This window comes from Phyllobates terribilis, unplaced genomic scaffold, assembly GCF_046119375.1.
Source record: "Phyllobates terribilis strain yellow unplaced genomic scaffold, ASM4611937v1 Scaffold_5__5_contigs__length_657084704, whole genome shotgun sequence".
Taxonomy (NCBI): Eukaryota; Metazoa; Chordata; class Amphibia; order Anura; family Dendrobatidae; genus Phyllobates; species Phyllobates terribilis.
Genome location: NW_027362765.1, coordinates 417,164,421 through 417,188,608, shown reverse-complemented (window position 1 = coordinate 417,188,608; position 24,188 = coordinate 417,164,421). Strand labels below are relative to the sequence as shown.

Sequence of the window (24,188 nt, the reverse complement as noted above, 5' to 3'; positions counted from 1 at the left end):
ATCATCGGAACGGTTGAAAATTTTACTAAGCAGTAAATTACAAAATAGTTTGTTTTTTTACAAGAACTTTCTGACAATACCTGATTATAAAGATGGTAATAATAAGTCTTTAAGGAAACAAATGAGAGCCAGGGCCCTTCCCATCGTGGACCCTTTAGCATTTTCACACTTAGATATGTCACCACTTAAAACATAAAGGGGTGAGAAAAGCTATATGCTTCTATGCACTTTATGCTTTTTAGTTGCACTACGTTTTTTCTGTTAACATAAAAACAATATAACAGAAGGCAGCGACCATTGTTACGGATCTGTATTGTACCTGCACATATGCGCAGCCACTTCCTGAGGCTACCAGGGTGTACACTGCCGGGATGTCAGGCAAGTCTACAGTCTGCACTTCTGTTGGATTCTGGGGATCCACTGTCACATCTTCTGTAAATCCATTGTCATTAGTAACGCCAATCGTAGGCCTGTTTTCATCCACAAAAGTTAAGTAGCCGAAAATAGAGATTGCCCACAAAGCCACTACTGTATCCTATTGGGTGAAAAAAATTGCAAGGGTTAATATTTACCAACGAAGTAACTTTAGTTTTAAAAAAAAAAAATGTCACATTGGCAACATCCGACAGTGAGACATAGATATAAAAAAAACAGTAGAGTAATAAGTAGAGAGAAGCGGACCCAAATAGTAAAGTTTGGGGTTTGTACTGGACAAAGAGAGAAAGAGACCCGTAGCCCTTACTACGACCATTTTACAGCACCAAAGTTTGGATCCCCATTGATTTCTATGGGGTTTGGGTTCAGGTTCGGGTAGAGTTCTGGTACCCAAACCGAACTTTGGATTTCAGTTCGAACGAACCCGACGAACCAGAACATTCATGGGTCCGCTAATACCTAATAATAAGCAAATCAATCTTAAAGAAACACTCCAAGAAAAGCGAATACACTGTGTTATGCCTATTACAGGACCTGAGTGAGCGGAGCATGACACCTGAATAAAAAAAATCAGGGAGGAAATCATGCCCTGCCCCTTAATAATCTACATTAGGGACATAACTGTGGGCTTGGAGATCTCTAAAACAAGCAAAAATGACATAAAATAGATTAAATGTAGCTTGTGCGTAGTCTTCGTAGGCTTATTTTTTTTCTTTTCTGTTGCAGTTTTCTACCATAGTTATCAATAAATAAATAAAGAACCTGGGTGCTGGCAAATCCTCCATTGGCATTTTGTTGGGAATGTAACCAGCGGACAGCCGGCACTGCCGTCCCTAGGTCATTTTCGGTTGGGTTGTCACCAGACACCATTGCCAACAAAACGTATGCTGTAGTCTCCACATCCACAGAGTTTGGATTAGACCACACAGGATCATCTTGAGGGATCTCAGGATTTGTGGACCAGTGCGTCTGGTCATCTGAAACAATGGTAAAAACAATGTAGATGTTGTGTTTCGTTCACATTAATATTACAGTAATAATAATAATACTTTTTAATTTTATAATGCCAACATATTCCGCAGCACTTTACAATTTTAGAGGGGACTTCTTGGACTAAAACAGTTTTACATTCTTGGTTTTAGACCCCAAGGTTTCAGTGTAATTACCTTTCTTGATGGCCACTTGATCCAGCTGCTCCAAAAGTTGTGTCCTTTTCTCTACATCGCCCATTAGGGTGTAAGTGTAGGCACATTGTGCCTTAGTGTAGGTGGAGCTTTCCGGTTGAGTGCAGCTCTCCAGGCATTGCTTCGCTTTCTCTATTATTTCATCCTGTGGAAGTTCACATTAGACATTGGGCAACATGTTGAGTAAGAATGAGACTGGTTGGAAAAGTTTGAGACTGTTTACACGTACAACAAGACATTTTTGATAGATAAATGATAGATATGCTTCAATACAGAAACTATTTATATTATAATGTATCCTACTAACTTTAATGTTTGTCTGTAGACAGCTTGCTAGATAATCAAGTCCTGTGATTACAGAAGCCTCAGCGCTGAATCAGGAAAAAAGACAATAGGGGTATACTAATAGTGCAGAGGGGAGGAAAGAGGGGAAAGAAGAGTACAAACAAGTCAGAAGACTCCTAGAAAAAGGGACAGATAAAGATACAAACTCCTTTTAAATGGCCTAATAGGAAGAGAAGCACAAGATAAGCTCAACAAAGGTGCTGTATTTGAGGATCTACTGTAAGTGGGCTGGGAAGTTTTTAGTTTTTACTCAAGGAACGCTTTTAGTCTTTACAGGCACTTCATACTTGTAATTGAAATCTACTTAACTTTTGTGTTGTTTGTCATGATTCTCCCTTTTTTTTTTACACATTTTTAATAAAGCGTCCAACTTCTTTAATGTGTCTGAATTTATACTTTTGTTCCATATAGTTTCAACATGCGATGGTAGTGAGAAGAGGACCATACGAGGGACAGTGAGCAGCAGAGGTGGTCAGAGAGGAGAGTATTAGCTGTTTTTTTTCTATATCTTACATTTATTCATTACCCCAAAGCATAACAAGGGACATTTAATTTGTGGAAAAATAAATTAACTGAGAATCAAATTTCCCGGTAAAATCTGAGTGATATGGCTAATTGGAATCTCGACAGATCATCTCGTCTCTAACACTTACGTATTGTGGATCTTTTCTTTCCAGGAAGGTTAAAGTGACAAATGCAGTGAGTGAGACCTGACTGTCCACTCCTCCCTGAAGAGAAGGGAGAAATGGTCATATAAGGGATTAAATAAAAACCATCATCCCATTGGTTAATTAATATTACGCCATAATCTGTGGTACTATGGAGCCATGATAAGTCGCTCTTACCTGAAGCTCCTTGTGGAATATTTGGCCTACATTTTGGAAGCAGCCGTCTTCTTGCTGCAGACCTTTCAACCAGTTAAGAGCTTCGGTAATATGTGTGTCATCTATATAGATCAATTTCTGACCCGGAATAAAATTAATTACTACAAATGCTGTCAGCCTGAAATAAGAAACATACAAGAGAATGGGGAACATTGGCAAACAGTAATAACCCAACAGATATCCCCTAGCACTCTTGGGCCCCCATTCATCAGTGTCAATGCGCCTCTTTTCTTGAGTAGAAATTGTTCTTAGGCTGGGGTCATCCAACTGTCCAAGAAAGACAGTCCAATTATACTGATCACACTCTGATCAGAGTTTGTGCAGAGTTGGATCTTTTTGTCTCAGAAGTAGAAAGAGAAAAAAAAAGTTTCTCCACCTATTCCAGTAAGTCTGTGAAAATCGGATGTCATCCGAACACAGTCCCATGTTTTCCACGGACCCATCGACATGTATTGCCGATTTTAATCCGACACTAAGATCAAAATTGGACATGTCACCGATTTTTTTTCCTCCACCGAAGGAGCACATTGCACAACCCCATAGAGTAACATGGGTACAAGGCTATCCGTCAAAACCACAATTTAAACGGTCATTTTGTGTGTTTTTTTTAACTTAACTTTACTTAATTTTGTCTTTTTTTTTTTTACATTTTGTCCATGGTTTTGGTAATCCAGATGTTTTAGCCTAATTCGACATTTGCAATTTTTTTGAAATGTCGGACTTTTTTGCATGAGAAAGGCAATGAATAAAGCAGTACTAAAAAAAAAGAAAAAATGCTATTGATAAAATAGTTCCTCCAGCTAATTGGGCCACAATTCATCATTTGTGTTTTTTGGTGTGATTTTTTCTTGTCTTGTGGTATTCATTGCGTTTTATTGTGCCTATTTTTTTACAAATCGTGCACCAGGAGAAAAAGCAGGAGATGGTAATGTACATATCTCTCAATCATGTACTAAAATGTTAACATATCAACAAAGTATCCCACTTCGCTAAACGAGGAATGACAGATGATGCAGAACATAAAACAACTGTTTAAAGCAAGAGCTAGCAGTAATATTGTACAAAGCAATAGAAAGACTGGGTTTTTACAAACCAGCCAGCTATATAATTTTTTTTGCAATTTTTTTTTTAAATTAGTTTCATCTAGCATATCATTAGCTTGGTTTAAATACAACTCATACCTCTATGCTCCCAACAGCATTGACCATTGTCAATACAGTGGATCTGTGTCTAGCTGTCAAGTTTGTAAAAAACAAGTTTTTCTGTTGCTTTGTACAATATTACTGCTAGCTCTTGCTTTAAACAGTTTTTTTATGTTCTGTATCATCATGTGTTTAGCACAGTGGGATACTTTGTTTATATACTCTTTTTTTTACTAACTTTGTGCCTTTTTGGAGTAGAAAGTCGCATGACCTTTTAAAATGTTATATGTTAGACTTCAATTGCGCCAAAATGCCCATAAAAATAATTTACACAGATTTTCTGCACCAGTAAAGTACTGGAGTATTATTGTGCAATAATATTGTCGCATTTTGAAGTTACAAATAATTATGAAGTACGCTAAACCATCTGGATAAGGAAAACCAAACCCATGTTGTCCAACAAATACACAGAAGAAATCGATGAAAGTCAAAAAGGCGCAAATGAAATAATAAATAATAAGACGCAAACATAAAAGTCGCTCTTAAAACCATTTTTGCTGCAGAAAAAAGGCGCGAACACAAAGATAAAATAGGGATCTTGGTATAAATGTGTTTTTATGGATCTCACCATGTGCTTCCAGATGGATCACTGTTCCCAAAAGCGCTGTAGGATCCATCCTGACGCTTATAATTCAGTTGATTCTGGTAACCTGGAAAAGAGCGAATAATTTTACTTAGTGTCGGATTGTTGTTCCTGAGGCCCATCAGAAAGAAATCACTCCATCCATACAGATCATGTGCATGTCTAATTTTAAAATAATTGTCCCATCCGGACAACTCTTATTCATCAATATTACCGGGGCACATGGATGTCATTAAGGAGGGTTACCTTGCCTAGGAAGAGCCTCCTTCTATTTGCCAGAACGGACACATGGCAGATCATTCAGTTAAGTAACTGGCATGCAATGAAAAATTTCCCTTGTAAGGAAAATGTGTGACAGGCTGTGGGATTCCCTGATGGTAAGACTACATTACTAGGATGAGTAATTGATAAGTTTTTGATGTTTCAGATTTTCTGAACCTATTAGGTTACTTGCGGTTTTTCATTGCACTTTGGAGTTTTTTCACATGCGTTTTTATCTCGTTTTTTATACTGTGTCTTTTTTGGTATGCCATGTTTTAAATTAAAGGGGTTGTCCACCACTCAGAAATCCCCTTCTCAATCCCTATGTTTCCCCTCAGTAAAATAATACTTATATTCACCTCCAGGGCCGGTGCTGTTCCAGCTGTTGTTATGTCACGCAATCCCTATGGCCAATCAGTGCTGGCTTCACTCTCCCCTCCTTTGGACATAACTGATATCTGGAGGAAATGAGAGCTGCGGCTGCTCTGTAACTTCCACCGGACGTCAATTATTTCTGTAGGAGGGGAGAGTGAAGCCAGCGTTGATTGGTTGCAGGGATCAAATTGTTATGTCACACAAGCCCCGGTAGAGGCAGTGACACCGTGGAACAGCACGGGCATTGGAGGTGAGTATAAATGTTATTATTTTACTTGGGGGAAACATAGGGATTGAGAAGGGGTTATTCAAGTAATGGACAACCTTTTTAAGCTATTTTGATAATTTCTGGTAGTTTGCTTTAACAAAACTTTATTGATACAATTATGTGTGCTTTACATATGTTTTTAGTGATTTTCTGAAGTAGGAGTGCAACAATGAGAGTCAGGTCTCATCTTACTCCAGTCAGGGAACCCCAGTCATCAGAAAGTGAATAGGGGATAATTTTCAAACTTGAGAAAACCTCTTTAAATACTAACAGCTGGAGATTTAAATGCATCTATAATAAATGATAGGGATGACACCACTCACCGATTTCCATGTACCCGTTTGCCTGTTCCACAATCTCATCGGTCAGTTGTCCTGTGATACTCATGAACGTCATAGCATATATGATCGGGGCAAGTAATATCATATTTTGCTCTCCGCAGCCGCGTGGCAGCTGCACAAGATTATTTAGGTTGCTTAGTGGCTTTCCCATGATATCACCTAGAAGAGAGAAACAGACTTGATGAATCCACATATTACAGGAGCAGAAAAGTGATTAAGATGTTAACATTGTGAGAATCCACAGCATAGATTGACACTCTGGAGATGTTAAATCTGGAGCAGAAGAGATTAATTTCTGCTGCAGTCTTCTTTTTCCAAATTTCTAAAAATCTCATTGACTTTGCTGGTACTGTGATAGGCAGCAGAAATTCTTGTGCATAAAGGAAAGTCCATAAAGATTTGGATTTTTCATGACATAATGAATGACATTTGATTTAACAGTCGAGGAGATTTTTCAACCTAAGGCCAGGTTTACATGGACGTATTTTATGGTCCCGCATATTGACTGCAATACTCAGTCTTGTGGAGGGTCTCCTGATCTGAACATACAGCCTCGTATTTGTCCATCTACGGATCGTAAAATGTGTGAACCTGGCCTAAATGCTTTAAAAAACTGTCTATCATGACTTATATCACAGTTAAGCATTTTAGACATTCTGCACTTTGTCCAAAAGGGGTCACGGCTTCCCTGACAGGGGTTTAGCTTAACAGAAAGGGGGTATGATCAAAAACATGACACTAAACCGCAAAAAGATGACAAAATTTTGGCACTATTTTATAGCAACTATTGTGTGGTCTAAACTTAGGCTAGACCATCTAAGAATACACTAGATGTATCAAACAGTATGAACCACTATGATAAATCTGGAGTATTTATGCCCTGATTCAAGACATTTTTGCCTGTTTTCTGGCATAAAGCTGATAGAAATGTAGCAAAATTTTTGTGCAACTTGAGGTTCGGCAAAAATTTTGAGACATCGGTGAGTTTTTACACAACTCCTGGCCAGTTTGGCAAGCTTTTTAAAAAGTTTGTGGAGCTTATCCAAGAACGAGTGTGATTGATTGCTGCTGTCAAATTCATACCAAAAAAGCGGAGTACATTTCTTGAAGTGACGCATGGCAACTGAAAGACTAGTGTGCAAAATGCCAGTGTTGATGAATCAGAAGTCTAGGACCTAAGTTTGCACAGAACCTAAGATCTAGGACCTAAGTTTGCACAGAATTAGACAGTATTGATAAAGCTGCCCCTTTGGCCCCAAATGATCACGTCGGTCTTGATGAGGAGGTGTGCTTGGGTGCAAGGTGGCTGATCCATTAAGAGACGCACGCATCTTAATGAATCCGGGGAGGCGAGAAGTGGTGTGCTGGTGTGTCCTATCAGGAACTAGAGTTAGATTTGTGATGGGGCATACAGGGAGGTACACAGAGATTTTCATGCCATTTACTACACCGCTCATCATGATTTTGATGCAGGGGTCACTACATTCCATCATGCCCCTGTATTGCCCCAACTCTTCCCGGTTTTTTAGAACTGGGAGAAAATAGTATGAAAACACCAAAAGTCACAAAATTTTGGTGCCGCCTCGCAGTGTGCCAAAGTTTTGGAAACTTTTTAAAACTTTTTATGCCAGAATTTTGTCGTAAAAGTTTTGATGTATCGGAGCCATTGTCTTCTTACCTGTTACAGTGACTTCTGCTGACTCTGACCCAAGCACAACGTTCTCAGGAAGGTCCAATGGGATTGTCTGTGACTCTGGAATAAACCATTACAGGAACGTTAGAAAGGACCACTTTACTAAACTTGCACATTATAGTTAGATTTGCGCAATGTAGAAGGAAAGCCACCATAGACCACCCATCCTAGGAAACAGAGATTTCAAATACTGTATAAACTTGAGGGTTTGTGCATATGGAGTCTTTTTTACTGAGTTTTTGGAGCAGAAACTGAGCAGAAAGTTTGAGGAGTTTTGAGATTTGCAGGAGGATTAGGAGAGTTTCAGCTTAGTTTCTGCTCCAAAAACTCCTAAAAAAAACTTTGCTTGCGCATAGCCTAATACTGTCTAAAAATCCAAAATATCAGATATTATAACGTCCAAGATGACTTACCAAAAGCACACAGCAGCAAACTGCGTGTTTTTTCCACCGGTACTCCATGTGACTGGGGAGAGAAAAGATGCACCATAATGGCACGCAAAAACAACTCCAGCAAAATCTCACTTCCATATATATACAGTATGTTGACATCATCAAGGAATTTTATAGTATCAAAATAAAATAAGGTTCTGCTCTTTTTCAAAAACAGCACCACAGTTTTCAATAAGCAGCTCAGTTCTATTAAAGGCTAGTTAAGCTGAGCTACAATACCAGACAAGACCCATGGACAAGTGTGGCGCTGTTTCTAAAAAAATAATAAAAAAAAAAAGTGCAAAAAACCCCTGATCCTTATTTCTGATCTCATAAACCTCTCTAAATTTGACTATTTAATGATCTATAAAATTAGTAGAAATATAACATTATAGTAAAATTCAACTATACTAATCTAAGTGCCAAGTACTTACCTCAACTATAAGACGCCTCTGCACAATATCAAACTGTCCTTTTGTAGGAACAATAGGCTTCTGTCCATCACACAGATCACCAGTGTCCAACGCCTCTGTGCCTATGGTGATATTAATATCTCCTGATGTGGAAACATATGAAAAATCAGTTGCAAATTATAGAATTACACAGAATGTTGTGTTTCATGAATAAAGTTAAATTAAATAATAAAGAATGCAGGCAGTGACCACTAGAGGGAGCTCATTGCATACACAGTAATACAGCTCTAATTAACACCTTGCCATATTAGAATGAGAATAAACATGCTGGAAAAGGGTCTGCAATTGTGGAGGGGGCTCAGAAGCTCCACACATGCTAGATGTCAGCTATGCTGAACGGGCAACTGCTCCATTTGCATGAACTGGCAAACCACTCCATTTACATGCCATGATCAGCAGCATTTACTGGTTAACAGCTGCGATCAGAAGCTCAGCTCTGGCTGCTGCTGTTAATCACAGATGCGGGTAGGCTGAACTCCAAAGTTAACCATGATATGTTATTTGTACTGCAATACCGCACTGTAGTTTTACAGTACTTGGTATAAACAATCAGGTTACAGTCACCTAGTGGGACTAAAAAATAATGTAAAAAAAAAAAGTAAAAATAATATATATATATATATATATATATATATATGGGGGGGGGGGGTGTATAACTTCAAATCACCCCCCCCAAAACATAAGAATAAAGATATATGATATTGCAGTGTCCGTAAAATCCTTATTTATCGATATACAGAATTAACTGAATTGCTTTTCTTTCTTGGTAACCTTTCTTCCCTAAATAATGCAATAAAATATGTTAAAAATGTCAAATGTACTCCAAATTAGTATAAAAAGAAACTTGGTCTCATTGAGCAAAGAACAAGCCCTCATTTAGCTCCATCAACAGTAAAATAAAAATGTTATGGGTGGCGAAAAAAAGCAAAAAAAAAAAAAAAATATTAACAAAATCTGAATTTTTTTTTCATCACTTAAAATAGATAAAAAAAACTATGCAAGTTTGCCATTGCCATCATTGCCCAGACATGGACAATCGTGTTTCCAGGTCATTTTTACCATAAAAGTAAACCCCAAAAAACAATGTAGGCATTGTGCTTTTTTTCACTGTTTCATCCCACATAGAACTTTTTCCCTCCATTTTCAGTACATTGTATGGCAAAGTGAATGATGCCATTCAAAACTACAGCTTGTCCTGCAAAAAAATAAGCCCTCGTACGTCTGTGTCGACAGAAAATCCTCCTGTGGGCCAGTCCGAGCCTCGTGAGGCACACTACCTTGTGATCCCCTTCTTTTACCAGAGTTTAGCGACACTATGTGACCATGTATTTTGCATCTATTTCAAAGGACACATGTAAGAAATGCATTTCCCATGGAGTGACAAGTATCTCACCCAGAGTTATTGGTTTGATATTCCAGGTAAAGGTGAAGGCTGGATCACTGCACAGACAGGCATGGTACAAGCAGCCTTCACATGGTTCCTCCTGGAAGTCATCAGACAGGTACAAAGTTGCCTGTACCTACAATGGAAGAATCAGACATCAGACACCATCTGGTTTGGATACACGTGTGCCGGTTACATGTAATATATCACCACTTTACATTCTCACCTTTATACATTGCCTCATAAAGTTGAGGACGATTGCCTTCAGCACCAAAGTCTCCCCTTGTTTAACTGAGTATGGGACAATCATTTCCAGAAAGTAGGGTTTAAATGTCCGGAGAGCAGTTCGGCGTGAGAAACCAAGACCGACGCTTGATGTGCAGAAGGCGTCTCCGGTCCACTCAGTGATGGTGTCCGGAGTAGTGAGTGGATAGTCCAGTTCACCAGTGGGTCTATAGAGGAACGACATTGAAAACCAGATGCAGTATAAGCAAAAACTAACATTCTGAGTCATTCTCACATTTCAGAGAGCAGCCATAAAGCAATTGACATTAGAGAATAGACTGCTTGCGGAAGTAATCTTAACAGACTGCTTGTGCAGGAAGAGTTAAGTGGTGTCTGTGCGGTGCTATTCTCTATAGAATTGCCAGACAGATAATATTTAGAGACATGATAATATACTTGTTCTGGCACTTTTATTATTATGATGGATTGTGTTGGCGAAAGTAAATCTAGCGATGAGATGTAGTACATGAATCCTCTCGTAAGAAAAGTAGATATAATGTCTTAACGGTGCGCTAATAATAAAACATGGCCACTAGTAGCCGTGTTAAACCTCACTCAGATGTTCACGAACGCAAAAAATGGTCCGACCTAAACCCAACTGAACATCTCTGGAGAGACCTGAAAATGGCTGTCCACCAACGTTCACCATCCAACCTGACGGAACTGGAGAGGATCTGCAAGGAAGAATGGCCGAGGATCCCCAAATCCAGGTGTGAAAAACTTGTTGCATCATTCCCAAGAAGACTCATGCCTGTACTAGCTCAAAAGGGTGCTTCTACTCAATACTGAGCAAAGGCTCTGAATACTTATGACCATGTGATATTTCAGTTTTTATTTTTTAATAAATTTGCAAAAATTTCTACATTTCTGTTTTTTTCAGTCAAGATGGGGTGCAGAGTGTACTTTAATGAGAAAAAAAAATGAACTTTTCAGAATTTACCAAATGGCTGCAATGAAACAAAGAGTGAAAAATTTAAATGGGCTGAATACTTTCCGCACCCACTGTAATGTATATATATATAATTGTAAGCGGCCAACAGGGAAGATACTGGACGGAGTGTATATCTCTCCCAGAAAGTTAAGCTGGGCAAGATATTAAAAGTTGGGTAGTGCTGGTTAGCTGCTGAGCCTGTTTATTTATGATAGTACTGGGACGGTTTTTATTGGAGTGATGAGTAAGATTTGGCAGTGGGGCTCATCACTCCCACTCCAGCTCCAGTACGGGCAGTACTGGAGGCTTAGCCAGCTCAGCTGAGAGAGGTGGTCTCATTGGAGACACAGAAAAGCCTGAAGGAAAAAGCTTTATTAGAGTCACAGCCTCCAAACTGACAGGAGGAGTTCCTGAGGAGGTAATGCACAACGGTTTAAAGTGCTATATTCTGAGTTGCTGTAAAGTCAAGCCTGCATACATCCCTGGTAGCATGAGTAAGCGGTATGGTACGTTAGTTAGCGTTTAGCCGGGCAAGTCTTTGTTGTTTTTGGTTGCTTTTTGTTTTACTGCATTTTGGCTGAAAATAAAAACCTACGTTTCTTTGGACTGTTGCCATCTATGGCACTGCCATGCCGCCCTGCAACACCCCTACCGCGTTACAATATACATGTATAGCGTATTTACCCGATTGGCACAGTGTTCATTAACCAGGTGCTGGGGAACTTGCTGCGAACGGGTTTTTTGGGGGGTGGAATGTCTGCAGTAAGTGCCATCACTTCTGAAACCACTAAAGTTTTTTCAGTTAAAGCCTGGGTGTTAAATTCTGGAACAAACATAGCCATCATTTCTAAAAAGAGAAATAAAACAGCAATGATTGAACATACTCTGTGAAATTTTATTACTTTACAGCTGTTAGTAACACTGGCACATATTATTGATAGGGACAACTTTGCAATACTGCTGCATTCTAAGATGCCCGTAGAGTTAAAGGGGTTTTCTGCTTAAACAATTCATCTCCTACCCATAGGATTAGATGATAAATGATTGATTGGTGGGTGTCTGACTGATGGGGCCCACACTGATCTTTAGGACAGGGAACTTATATTCAAAAGGGGAACTTTTATCCCCATTCTATAATGGAGCATTTGAGAATTCACTGATTGAGGACCTTGAAAACTCCAGTATAAAGTCCACTATTACAAAAATGTACTGACTGAGGTGGACTTACTTTTTTAAAATATAAACTTTATTTGATTTCCCTTTTTTAAAAAAAAACATAGAAATCCACCGTATTCATAACCAGTCTTATCGGGTCACAACACCTGTCAGACCACGATACTAAATATAATATAGGTTAGCATGCTCATCTGACTGTACAGCTGCAAGCAAATATATTATTTTTGAGGTTCTGCCTTTACACTAACAGGGTAAGGCTATTATTTATTGCACTCAGCCCTTACTAGCCTAATATTCCTATAAATCACCATACTACTCAGTTGATTATATAGATAGGTGTAGCTGCAGTATACTCTATATTATGTGCACAGTGCTACTTATTCACACCGTGACTTCTACAGCCTCTAAGTTTCTATGTCTTTTTTTTTTTTTTTTAAAAAAAAGGAAATCAAATAAAGTTTATATTTTAATAAAGTAAGTCCACCTCAGTCAGCAAATTTTTATAATGGAGCATTTGATCAGATGCCTGATCGCTGCTCCATTGTTTCTCTATGGGGCTGCAGGAAAAAGCTGAGAATTAATGGAGGGAAATGAATGGTGAAGTGGTAGAGCTTGAGCATTGCTGCAAAATTTCTATGTGGATAAAAGTGTCTCGTTCTGGCGATTGGTACAGGTCCCAGTGGTGGGACCACCCCATCGATCAAAAAGTTATCATCTATACTGTTGATAAGGGAACTTTTTTTTATTACTTAAAGTGAACCTGTTACCAGAAAAAAACGCTATTAACCTGCAGATATTGGGTTAATCTAATCTAACAATAGGGAGAGAAATTTAAGTTTATTCTCCCCAGCAGCGTTCCCGTTTCAGTCACGGGGGCGGCGCTGGTTCAGTCACGAACTGCCTGACAGACGGCCCCAATGCCATGGGTGTGGTTACAGCAGCCGCCATGTATTTTCAGAGCTGTGATTAAACCAGCACTGGCGCTGCCCCCGTGACTGAAACCACGCCCCGGCCCTGACTGACACAAGCTCTGCATTGGTGCTGGCTGTCAGTCAGGGCCAGGGGTGCAGTTACAGTCGCTGCTCTGTAATCTCAGAGCGATGACTGAACCAGTGCCGGCATCGCCCCATGACTAAAACAGGAACACTGCTGGGGAGAACACTCATAACCAGTCTTATCGGGTCACAACACCTGTCAGACCACGATACTAAATATAATATTGGTTAGCATGCTCATCTGACTGTACAGCTGCAAGCAAATATATTATTTTTGAGGTGCCGGCATCACCCCGTGACTAAAACAGGAGCACTGCTGGGGAGAATAAAGGTACTTTTCTCCCAGCAGCATTAGGCTAAGTGCAGGCGCCGGGCAGCATATATCCCCATATCTGTAGGCTACTAGCATTTTTTTTTCTGTTGACAGGTTTCCTTTAAATGAATGGATATAAAAATCGTTTTTGCAAAGCAGTTTTATTAAAAGTTTTGCACCATCTTTGCTTTTACAGGTTCTTTGTTTCCCTGCACATTCAACTTTGATGGGGTCATAAATCAGCTGAGAGCAGGTCAGAAAAAGACAGATAAAAGAGTTACATACTCCCCACCAGACAGTCATAAGAGACTGACTGACGGACTCCCAGTTAACTCATTCTGCAGCTTGCAATAGACATTAAAACATAGACGCTATTGAAGGAAAATCGTGCATCATTTTTTCTCCTCAAAAACATGCATTTAAGTAATAAAAAGAAAAGAATTGTCCCTAACAATATTTTAAAGGGGTTGTCCAATACGAGACATTTTCGGTATTCCAGTTTATGGACTCCATTTAATAAATTAGGGCTGAGCTCCAATACCAAACACAACTCACTTGGAATTGTTTCGGAAAATAGTGTGAGAATATGCTGCAGATCAAAGACAACAGTGTCCAAGTTATTCATCATAAGCCTCTTAGGCTATGTTCACACATGTGTTTTTTTTACGTTACAAATCTGCTGCAAAACTGATCTCTGGCTGGAAATCAGCCGCGTCAAAAACGCAGGTTTTCCTGTGTTTTTTCAGTATTTTTTTCACTGTCCTTCTGTCTCTATTTATGCATGTACATAAAGTTCTGTGAAACAAAAACGAACCCCATTCTATTTTGCCATGAAAAACGCTGATGCAAATTTTGCTGTGGTTTTTAATGCGTTTTTTTTCAGCGTTTTTTTTCCTTCCATTACTTCCTATGGGTGAATAAAAGCTGAAAAAAATGCTGAAAGAAGTGACATGCTCTATTTTCCAAAAACCCAACCAAGGCACAAAATACGCAACAACAACAAAAAAAACATGAATTGTGTGTGAACAGAGAATTCCGGTTCTCATAGACTTTGCTGGTACTGCCAAATGCAGCTGAAAATTTGCATAAAAATCTGCAGCAAAAAATGCTGAAAAACACAACATGTGTGAACATAGCCTTAGTATTATCAGTTGCTTGTTTGTTAGCAAGAGACATAATAAGGCAATATGGAACATCTGCAGCTTTCCTCAATTATTTTTAGCTAGGGGTCTATGAAGATAAGATAATCAGTGTGCTCAGCATGCTAATTGCTAATCAATAAATTAATAATTTCCGCACAAATAAACAAAATTATCTCACGTAATTCAGTGGGAACAGGACTTGACGGGGCTGAAATTGTCTCCAGCATTGCACATTCCATGGGTTTCCGAATCAAGAAGTTGGTCAGGACTTTTATTCCAGGTTGCTGTAATATATCACAAAGGTATAAATGATATAATATTGTGAGCTGCGGATTTATGCAATATTTTATAAAATATAGATTCTGATCCGGTGACAGCTGATATAATGATTAAGAAAGAATGGTAAACCCCTAAATATAGACCTATACAGTGACCAAGTGACTGACCATTCAATTTGAGAGTTCAAGAGCCAAGTGTACGTAGTTTAATACTGCCTGGTGGAAGCATTATAAATCACTATACATAGAGCTCCCCCTAGTGGCAGGCTCCTCGAATTATGTTATTAAAAGAGACCTGTCACCAGGCACAAGTGTCCAGTTTTGCTCTAATTTTATTCTAGCTGCTCCCCTGAGTTTTCAGTTGTTTTTTTTTAAGTCTGACTTACAGTTGTAGAGATATGAGCCTTTTTATTTAGTGCTACTTATTATGTTTTTTTTTTTAAAGGGGCGTGGCTGACAGATTCCTTGGGGGCGTGTCTTTAGGTTGCTCTGTATAATTACCCTGTGTGCCACGCCCTCTTCATAAAGACCATCAAAATTTGCACCAAATAAAAAGGCTCATATCTCCTGACCTGTATGGTGGATTTAAAAAAAAGAAAAAATTAAATACTCAGGGGAGCAATAGGAATAAAATAAGAGCAAAAAGTCGCCACTTTTGACCTGGCGAAAGGTCCCTTTAAAGGGCTATTTAGGGTAGCAGCGTTTAACCTATTCACTGGGACTTTGACTTCAGAGAACCCTGGTCCCTTTACCCCCTACAGCTCAGAGAAGTCGGCATGGAAATCAAGCAATGATGAAAACACTCATCACTGCTTTGTAAAGTGACGGTATGATACCCCGATGACTTCCAATGGATGATACTGCCATGTTATGTCACTATAGACACAGAACCACTGACTAGTCATAAATATTAGTGTTATGAGGAAATGTTTCCTATTGCTGGAGGTTCGAAATTATTGTAAGTTATCCTCCCCATATAAATAATATATATTGTATATAATCAGGCTTGGACTGGCCCACAGGAGAACAGGAGAATCCTCCGGTAGGCCACTGTGAAGGACTGCTAAAGTAGTGCTATTACATTTGATTCACAATTTGCAGAGAAAGGTATCTAATCATTCATTAAACAAGCTAGCCAAATCAATATTATATAGAAGCATAAATAAATTTGTGTACTAGGGTCAGGTTATTCATTTTTGCATGTAGCTGAACAGTGGGCCCCAAGAGTCAATGTTACTGGTGGGCCTTCAGTAAGCCATTCCAACGCTGTATATAATACTGATGAATATTAAAAAGTATAAGTACAAGATTTATTACCTCAAAAAAACTGTATATATCAGGTCGGTCAAAATCTTCTACCATAAGAGGAAAAGAACCATCAGGACATGTCTGGAGCTCCTCAATCTGTATGGGGTACCCATACGTATCCCAATCATTTAAGAATTCATTCACCTAAACCAGAAAAGAGATAAAAATCAATTCAAACTTCAACTCATAACTCAATTTACTTCTAATTATAACGGAGAGAGCTACACAGAGGAAATAACCTAATAGTAAAGATCTTCGTAAACTATATGGTAGCCACTTACGGCATCTTCTGAACTTCTCTCTTCAGATTTCAGGAGCTCGGCACTCTTATCCACAGCTCGGACGTTGCAGAAGGAATTTGGATAAGCACTGATGTGAAGATTCACTATAGACCCAGGAAGACTCTGCTCATCCGAAAACTGAAGGGAAACCTTTAAGGAAACAAGTTATCATCTCAGTTACAATAAACAGGTAATGTAGAGGTTCACCATACCTGTTATAGAAATGTATTAGACTATACAACCAACACCATCATAATGATAGGAGAAATATACTGTACATTCTAAAGTCTCAGTACCTAAATATTCTATAATGATTCAAGGAAGCTCAGACACTGGGAGATGATTGATTGAGAGCTACTTTACTTCCATATTAACCATTCACAGAGATGGGAATATCTGTCTCTATGCTCCAACAATACAAAGCCAAGTGTCTAAAAACAACCAAGAACGTAGTGCTACGCTGTCTACATACACTTGACCGTGTACGGACAACCCGAGTTCCACCGTTCTGTATGCCCCCTCCCATCTTACCGCCCTCACGTACCTTAACAAATAAAAACACTGCACCTGAAATTTTATTTGGATAAATTTTATTAACAAACAACATTAACATATAAACATTATTATAAAATAAATAAGAAGGGAGGGTTCTTGGAGTTAAAAATAGATCTGGCATAACTAAACCGAAATCGAACCACCATGTTACCTTCAGCCGTCCATTACCAGCTCAAAGGCACCAAAAGCTCCCAGGGTAAAACCCCGTCCAGAGCCCCAAAAACCAAATCCCAGATCACCCCGCTTAATCAAGCCACTGCCTGTAAATTTCCAATAACTTTCCACCGACACTTCTGTGCCAACTCCAAAAACCCCACCCCCCGCCAAGCCACTGCGACAAACCTTCTTACACAACTTTACATACACTTTTTAATATAACCCATTATAATATGCAACATCAAATACCCCTTTATTTCTTCCACGATAAAAAAACACCCTTTTACCATTAATCTCAAAAAATACCAACGGAAAAGAGGGTGGGTGAGTGGGAACTTTTCCCTATGACTTCTTCTCTGGACTGCCCGTTTTCCCACACTTTTCCCTATTGTACCTCTCCCCCCCCTACCCCACCCCCATCCAAATGCCCGCCCCTCCAAACCTATACCCAATCTCGTTCATTGGGATTCAAAATTGCACCCTCCTGGCCCATCCCGGTCATGTGGGGCTTCCTTCTAGGTTCCCATGCCTCCAGCCCCCTTCTATAGATACAAACGTGTTGGGAAACTGTTCTTAAATATTGAATTCCAGTTTTTCATTCAGTCTCATTGCCCCCATTGTACAATATCCATCCCCTTGCCATGCTGTCTACCTTTACTAACGTGTCACAGAATGGCTGGTGGTAAAGAGCTTACTGATACCAGCGTGGTCCTCTGATAGGAGCCACCAGTGTTACAAGTCCAGTCATGACATTTCATCCCTTCTAAATATTTCTCCGTCACCTGTGAGTGATATTAACTCAGCCATGAAGTGGAGACCACGTGAAGTTACAGAGCAAGGTCATCGAGTGCTGAGGAGCAGAGGACATAAATGTCACCAACGCTATACTGACTTCATAACTGCAGTATCCAAACCTACTTTGGTATTAACATCAGCACAAAACATCAGCACAAAAACTGTGCCCCCGCTGGGAACTTTATTACATTGGTTTCCATGGCTGAGCAGATATATACAAGCCTTACATCAACAATCACAATGCCAAGCAATGGATGGACTTGTGTAAAGCCAACATCTCTGGACTGTGAACTGTGGAGGAAACATGTTCTGAGTGATGGATCAAACTTCTCTATCTGGAGATTGATGGATGATTCTGGGTTTGGTGAATGCCAGGAGAGCAATACCTGCTTGGCTGCCTTGTGCCAGCTGTAAAGTTTGATGGAGGAGGGATAATACTATGGGCTTGTTTTTCAAGGGTTGTTCTAGTTCTAGTGAATGGAAATGTTAATGCTTCAGCATACAAAATATTGTGGATAACTGTAGCTCCACTTTTTATGAAAAGTATGGAGAAGGCCCTTTTCTGTTCCCCATGACTGCACCCCAGTGCAGAAAGCAAGGTCCATAAAGACATGATTGGGGGAGTTTGATGGAAAGAACATGACCGGCCGCACATAGCCCGGACCTCAACCTCAACCTTAATCCTCACAGATAAACATGCTACAGTTGTGGGATCTGTCGTCTGGCTTTGATGAAGTTTCTTAAGGACTATTGCTACTGGATACCAGTGCTTATATCGTTTATTTGTCATCTGGAGGAGCGTGGACTGTGCCTACAGATTATACTGGCTGGAGATATGAATTCTGTGGGCCAACCAAAAGTTAGGAGTCAGTGAGTATCGCCTGGCACAAAGGCAGTGGAACCACCTCCCCAGGGAGGGGATCTTGTGGACTGGGGGCAATGTATTTTGGCCATTTACCTGGACTTGCAGTATTACAGTACCATGAATGTGAGGAATAAAATATTGTTGCATCGTTAACCTGCCTAGGTGATTATTTACAACCCACAATCTCAGATCTTCACAGTGCTATTAAAGACATTCATCAGCTATCCACATGATAAATGATAAATGTTGTTCATAAGGGAGTCAAAGATGAATGGAGCAAACAAAAAACAGACAAGGGCTCAGCAGTTTTTACCACTTTGTAGATACTGAAAGGACTAGCCGGGCTCATTATAGTCATGAAGTGAAGAGAAAAATGGGCCCCAGGACCACAGCTCTAGTGATTGTTAGGACCCCCAGCAATCAGTCATTTATTGCCTATCTAGTAGATGGATGATAAATATATCTTGTGAAACTTACAAAATTATTATTTTTCAATGCCCTAACATGGTAGAAGAGAAAACTATAGCACTTACTGTGTTGGGAAAGCAGCTAGTGACAGGGATTTTAATACTGTCAGCAATCAGATCTCCATTTTCAAGGCCAGCGTAAATTATGATGGTGGCGGAAGGCGACATGTCAGGTGTGACCATAACAGGAAAGGGGAAGAAGCTCTTCAGCCCTGATTGAAAGAAGAAATATGAATGCGTTAGAGCACAGATGTTAAACTCTGGCCCGTGGGCCAAATCTGGCCCACAGGGTGAGTATGTTTGGCCCGTGATGCCAGTCAAGGCCATTATTCTCTATGGAGGACTATGTGAGGCCCATTATACAGTATGGAGGACTATGTGGGGCCATTATTCTGTATGGAGGACAATGTGGGGCCATTATTCCGTATGGAGGACTATGTGACGCCCATTATACTGTATGGAGGACTATGTGAGGCCATTATACTGTATGGAGGACTATGTGGGCCCATTATACTGTATGGAGGACTATGTGGACCCATTATACTGTATGGAAGATGATGTGGACCCATTATACAGTATGGATGACTATGTGGGGCCATTATACTATATGGAGGACTATGTGGGGCCATTTTGCTTTATGGAGGACTATGTGTGGCCATTATACTGTGTGGAGCACTATGGGGGCCTAATATACGGTATGGATGATAATGTGGGGCCATTATACTATATGGATCACTATGTGGGGCCATTATACTATATGGATCACTATGTGGGGCCATTGTACTTTATGTGGGTTGGACCTCAACTTTTTCCAAGCTTTTAATTTTGGCCCTCTGTGTATTTTGAGTTTGACATCCCTGTTTAAGAGAATGAGGCATCGGCTTCATTCTATGCATAACCCAGGGTGCAGAGGTTGCAGTCACACCTGTGCCTGGGAGCATAGGAGGGCCCAAAAGGTCCCTATGGCCCATATGATTAAAAAGGACTGTAGAGTAACCATGATAGTTGAAGATTTCACATTCAGGCCCAAAAATTAGAAGAAAGAAAGGAAAGAAATAATAGGAAAGAAAGAAAGGAAAGAATGAAGGAAATAAGTTATAATGGTTTCCAAACAAAGTATCCACTAATGAAATAAAGTACATCAAAACTATAGAAAGATAATACTGTGTTATATACAATATAAGGACAGTGGGAAGAACCATACAGTATATCAGAATTTGAGAACATTGAAACCTTTTGCTAGACAGTAGACCAAATTGTCTGGGTCTCAGGGATCAGAAAAAAATGATGGTAATAATAGTAAAAATGCTAAAGATAAAACAGTAATAGTAATAATAATATTAATAAAATAATATTGTAAGGACAGGTAAATTTTAACAGAAAATTGGCCTTTCTTGTCTATGGCCTGTGTCTGACATTACAAGTCATCCAATCTCAGATACAACCTATAGATAAAATTGGCATTGTGTCTAGAACTAAACTAAACTAAACTTTTTTTCTACTCTAAACCCCCCCCAGAGTAATAGACTAAGAATAAACCATTCACTTAAAAACATGTTTACATTTGATTGTTTTATAGTGATATATTTTAATGCATAAAAATACCTCCATTTGGAGAAATTGCGTGTTTTATACTTGAGCTTGAGACAATGCTCCCAAATGTAATGATCTATAAGAAACACAATACAAAACTGAGGTAAGAAAGCTGCATCTTTAAAATGAATCTGTCAGAAAGATCAACCCCCATAAGTCGTCTATATGGGCGTGCAGGTCATAAAATGATACCTTGATATCTGCGATCTGATGTTTTATTCCAGAGAAATCCACATTTTTTAATATGTAAATGAGCTGTTAAGATTATGGGTGAGACAAAGATCTCTCAGAGAATCGGCCTTCAGAGCTTATTTTAAATGAATGGATGCGTTACCAGTGTGAGACATGTAATGACTGACAGTCTGTTCTCCTGATCTTCATGTCTCACACTGGTAACTTCCCCTTTCATTTAAAATAAGCTCTGGAGACAGATTCTGTGAGATCTTTCTAGGTGCTTTATTCTCTCTTAAAGAACAAAAGGATCAGCAGTCCAAAATCAGACACGTCAGATCCTTATCTCCCCCTGAAAATGATCTCATGAGGAAGAGTTGGGGGATTCCATAAACATTAAACATTGATATGAGTGGGTATGGCCAACGTTAGTCTAATGTGTTTGGGAGCCTTAACTCTGTGTGGTTGGGTTCAATCACATGTTTTAGAACCTAAGGGTATCCAAATAATTAAAGGAGTTGTGCAGGATTAAAACTTAGCTTTTTTTCTACCACAGCAGAACAGGTGTAGTAATGCAGTTTAGCATTATTCACTTAAATGTACCAGGTTTGCAATTTGTATCTTAGGCATAGGAAAGGCTACAGACTGTGCCAGTGCAGCAGCATTCATGTCACAGGCAGTGTGAAAACTTCAACTCTTCTACAGGAGATGGGTTGAAGAAGATTTAGAATAAAGTAGAATATACAGGGCTGAGAATATGTACAGTTACAGTATAACTCAGAGCATTTTTTTCAACTGGCCGTAACCCACGTGTATCCTGCCTTTCTTATTTTTAGGTTCATATAGCCATGTAACACTTTTTATAATTCTCTATATCATAACTAAAGTTAGGCTTATTCTCATGTACGGCAAAGGTTCATATTGTTGACCAAGCTGTGTGTCTACGTTCCCTGGCCATGGCACAGTGGATTGTTGGTCGGTCTTTTCCTGGCACTTAGGCCCTGATTCATCAAGACCGGCAATGTTCATGTTGGTCTTGATGAGGAGGTGTATTTGAGTTCAATGTTCCTGTCCTGGCCCAGCTCCACCAATTTTGGCTTAGCTGGGCAAAATTAGTGTGAAAACACCAAAAGTCACAGAAAAATTGTGACTTATCAGAGTGTTTTTTGCCAGATTTCTGGCAAAAATATTTTGATGAATTGGGGCATGAGTTCTTAGCATACTTGCATTAAAACTTCTCCATTAGACTACCATTTTTCATTTATGGTCAGTGGGATCTGTCAGGATGCATTAGAGACAGTTATAAAATGACTCATAATGGGTTCATCTTATATAATGGCAGAAGCCATGATGTAAGCGTGAACATTATGTATATCTAAGGCCTTAGAGTCTGAGGGTTTTGGAAGGGTTCACAATGTTGGTAATAGCAATAATAGTAGTAGTAAAATATTAACACAAAAATAATAATAGCAAAAAAAATAATAAAAACAAAAATATAACAATAATACCCTTCTAGATCGATTCTATGACTTACCAGGAAATGAAAGTCTATAGTTTCTCTTGAGTACTCGGAAGCATCCAGGACATAGTCTGCCCACAGGTTCACTCTCTCGTTACAGGGCAAGACAAAAGGTTCGTTTCTGATTTTCACTTGGCTTACTACTCTAGTATAAGAAGGGATCACCGATGCATAACCATCTTCGTACACCGGTTGCTTTTCAGTCACATCTGTCATTGGCTGTCTGGGTATGTAGCGTGCCTAGAGACGTTGAAAAATATAGATTTTTTATCAATATGGATGAATTGTACAATGCAGAGTTTTAATATGGCATTGGCTGTCCACTGTTGAGACAAGACCCTAACAATAAACTATCATCTGAGAGCAACATAGCGCCACCACAGGGGAAGTAAAGCATTACACAATTCTTATTAATATCATAGTCATGTCCATGTAATTAACGGACATCTATACAGTAGACTTCATTAAGGGCATAGACACAGGTCTCATCGCCATATTGAACTCTTTTAAGTTAGCCTTAAAACAGATGTAAAAAAAGACAAACCTGAGATTAATTACATGTTTTAATTAAAAGCGATTGTCATGTCAACTTCTTGAACCACTTTTGGAAACCAGCCCATGTGGTGGTTACCTACCCTGAGATTGATCACGTTATCACTTAAGATGGTGGGCTCTAATGTAAATTTCGTTATCCCATATTTATCAGTTGTGTAAATTTCTTCTCTTCTTTCCTCATTAACATATAGCTCAATGTCCTCATCCGGTTTTGGAACTCCATCAGATAATGTAAGTATCATCTACAAAAAACAAACAAACCAAAAGATCAGAAACATCAATTATTTTAGGTTTGTGATGAAAACTATGGTCTATATCTTTGTTTTTCTATTTTTTCCTATTTTGGATTGAAAATAAATCATTTTTGATGTGTTCTATCCCCTGTTCAGGATTGCTGATCGGTGAAAGTCTGGGTCCTGAGACTCCACCGATTACTCAAATCATGGGACAGAATCGCTCAGCATATGCTCAAGCGCTGTGTGAATAGGTCTGCGTAATGACCATAGTGCTCCATATTATGGTCTATTAGGCGGTCTACGTGCCACAATATTGGGCCTCAGTAGGACATTATATTTTCTCTCCTGGAGAATACCTCTACAAGATTTGGAGCATGCCATTGCTATAAAATACTCATCACTTACCTGACCTCTGTAACCAAGTTCTGGTTTAAAGACCCCTCTGGACTCTTTAAATTCCACCTTTGCAAGAACTTCGCTGATAAAAATGTGTTTCACAGCCTTTCTTTCCACTCCTATGGGAAACCAGGACAAAATGATAGTTTCAAAATGTGGAAAATGGAGTTTTAAACGGTTTTATGTACTTTGTCATTTTTGACATAAGATATCTTATGAATGTGTTAAGTCCATGATGGGGCTGTACCACTTCACTGCGTAGATTTTGTGAGATTCAGTAGAAGGACTACAAATCTCTATAGTGTAAACCAA

General features: G+C 39.2%; 1 protein-coding gene across 1 annotated transcript in view; it reads right to left on the bottom strand.

The window, feature by feature from the left end:
- LOC141273400 (alpha-2-macroglobulin-like protein 1) overlaps positions 1-24,188 on the bottom strand; it is a 48,602-nt gene that overhangs the window by 9,229 nt on the left and 15,185 nt on the right. The window contains exons 10-30 of the mRNA XM_073685170.1: positions 23,886-23,995; positions 23,325-23,486; positions 22,705-22,929; positions 21,012-21,075; positions 19,473-19,618; positions 16,569-16,718; positions 16,297-16,431; positions 14,880-14,985; positions 11,760-11,922; positions 10,086-10,311; positions 9,869-9,995; positions 8,437-8,558; positions 7,985-8,036; positions 7,557-7,631; positions 5,861-6,037; positions 4,619-4,700; positions 2,810-2,966; positions 2,618-2,692; positions 1,602-1,764; positions 1,198-1,412; positions 320-535 (exon numbers count right to left, since the gene is read on the bottom strand). Of these exons, the coding sequence (XP_073541271.1) occupies positions 320-535; positions 1,198-1,412; positions 1,602-1,764; positions 2,618-2,692; positions 2,810-2,966; positions 4,619-4,700; positions 5,861-6,037; positions 7,557-7,631; positions 7,985-8,036; positions 8,437-8,558; positions 9,869-9,995; positions 10,086-10,311; positions 11,760-11,922; positions 14,880-14,985; positions 16,297-16,431; positions 16,569-16,718; positions 19,473-19,618; positions 21,012-21,075; positions 22,705-22,929; positions 23,325-23,486; positions 23,886-23,995 (2,948 nt within the window). The remainder of the gene's footprint in view (positions 1-319; positions 536-1,197; positions 1,413-1,601; positions 1,765-2,617; positions 2,693-2,809; positions 2,967-4,618; positions 4,701-5,860; positions 6,038-7,556; positions 7,632-7,984; positions 8,037-8,436; positions 8,559-9,868; positions 9,996-10,085; positions 10,312-11,759; positions 11,923-14,879; positions 14,986-16,296; positions 16,432-16,568; positions 16,719-19,472; positions 19,619-21,011; positions 21,076-22,704; positions 22,930-23,324; positions 23,487-23,885; positions 23,996-24,188) is intronic.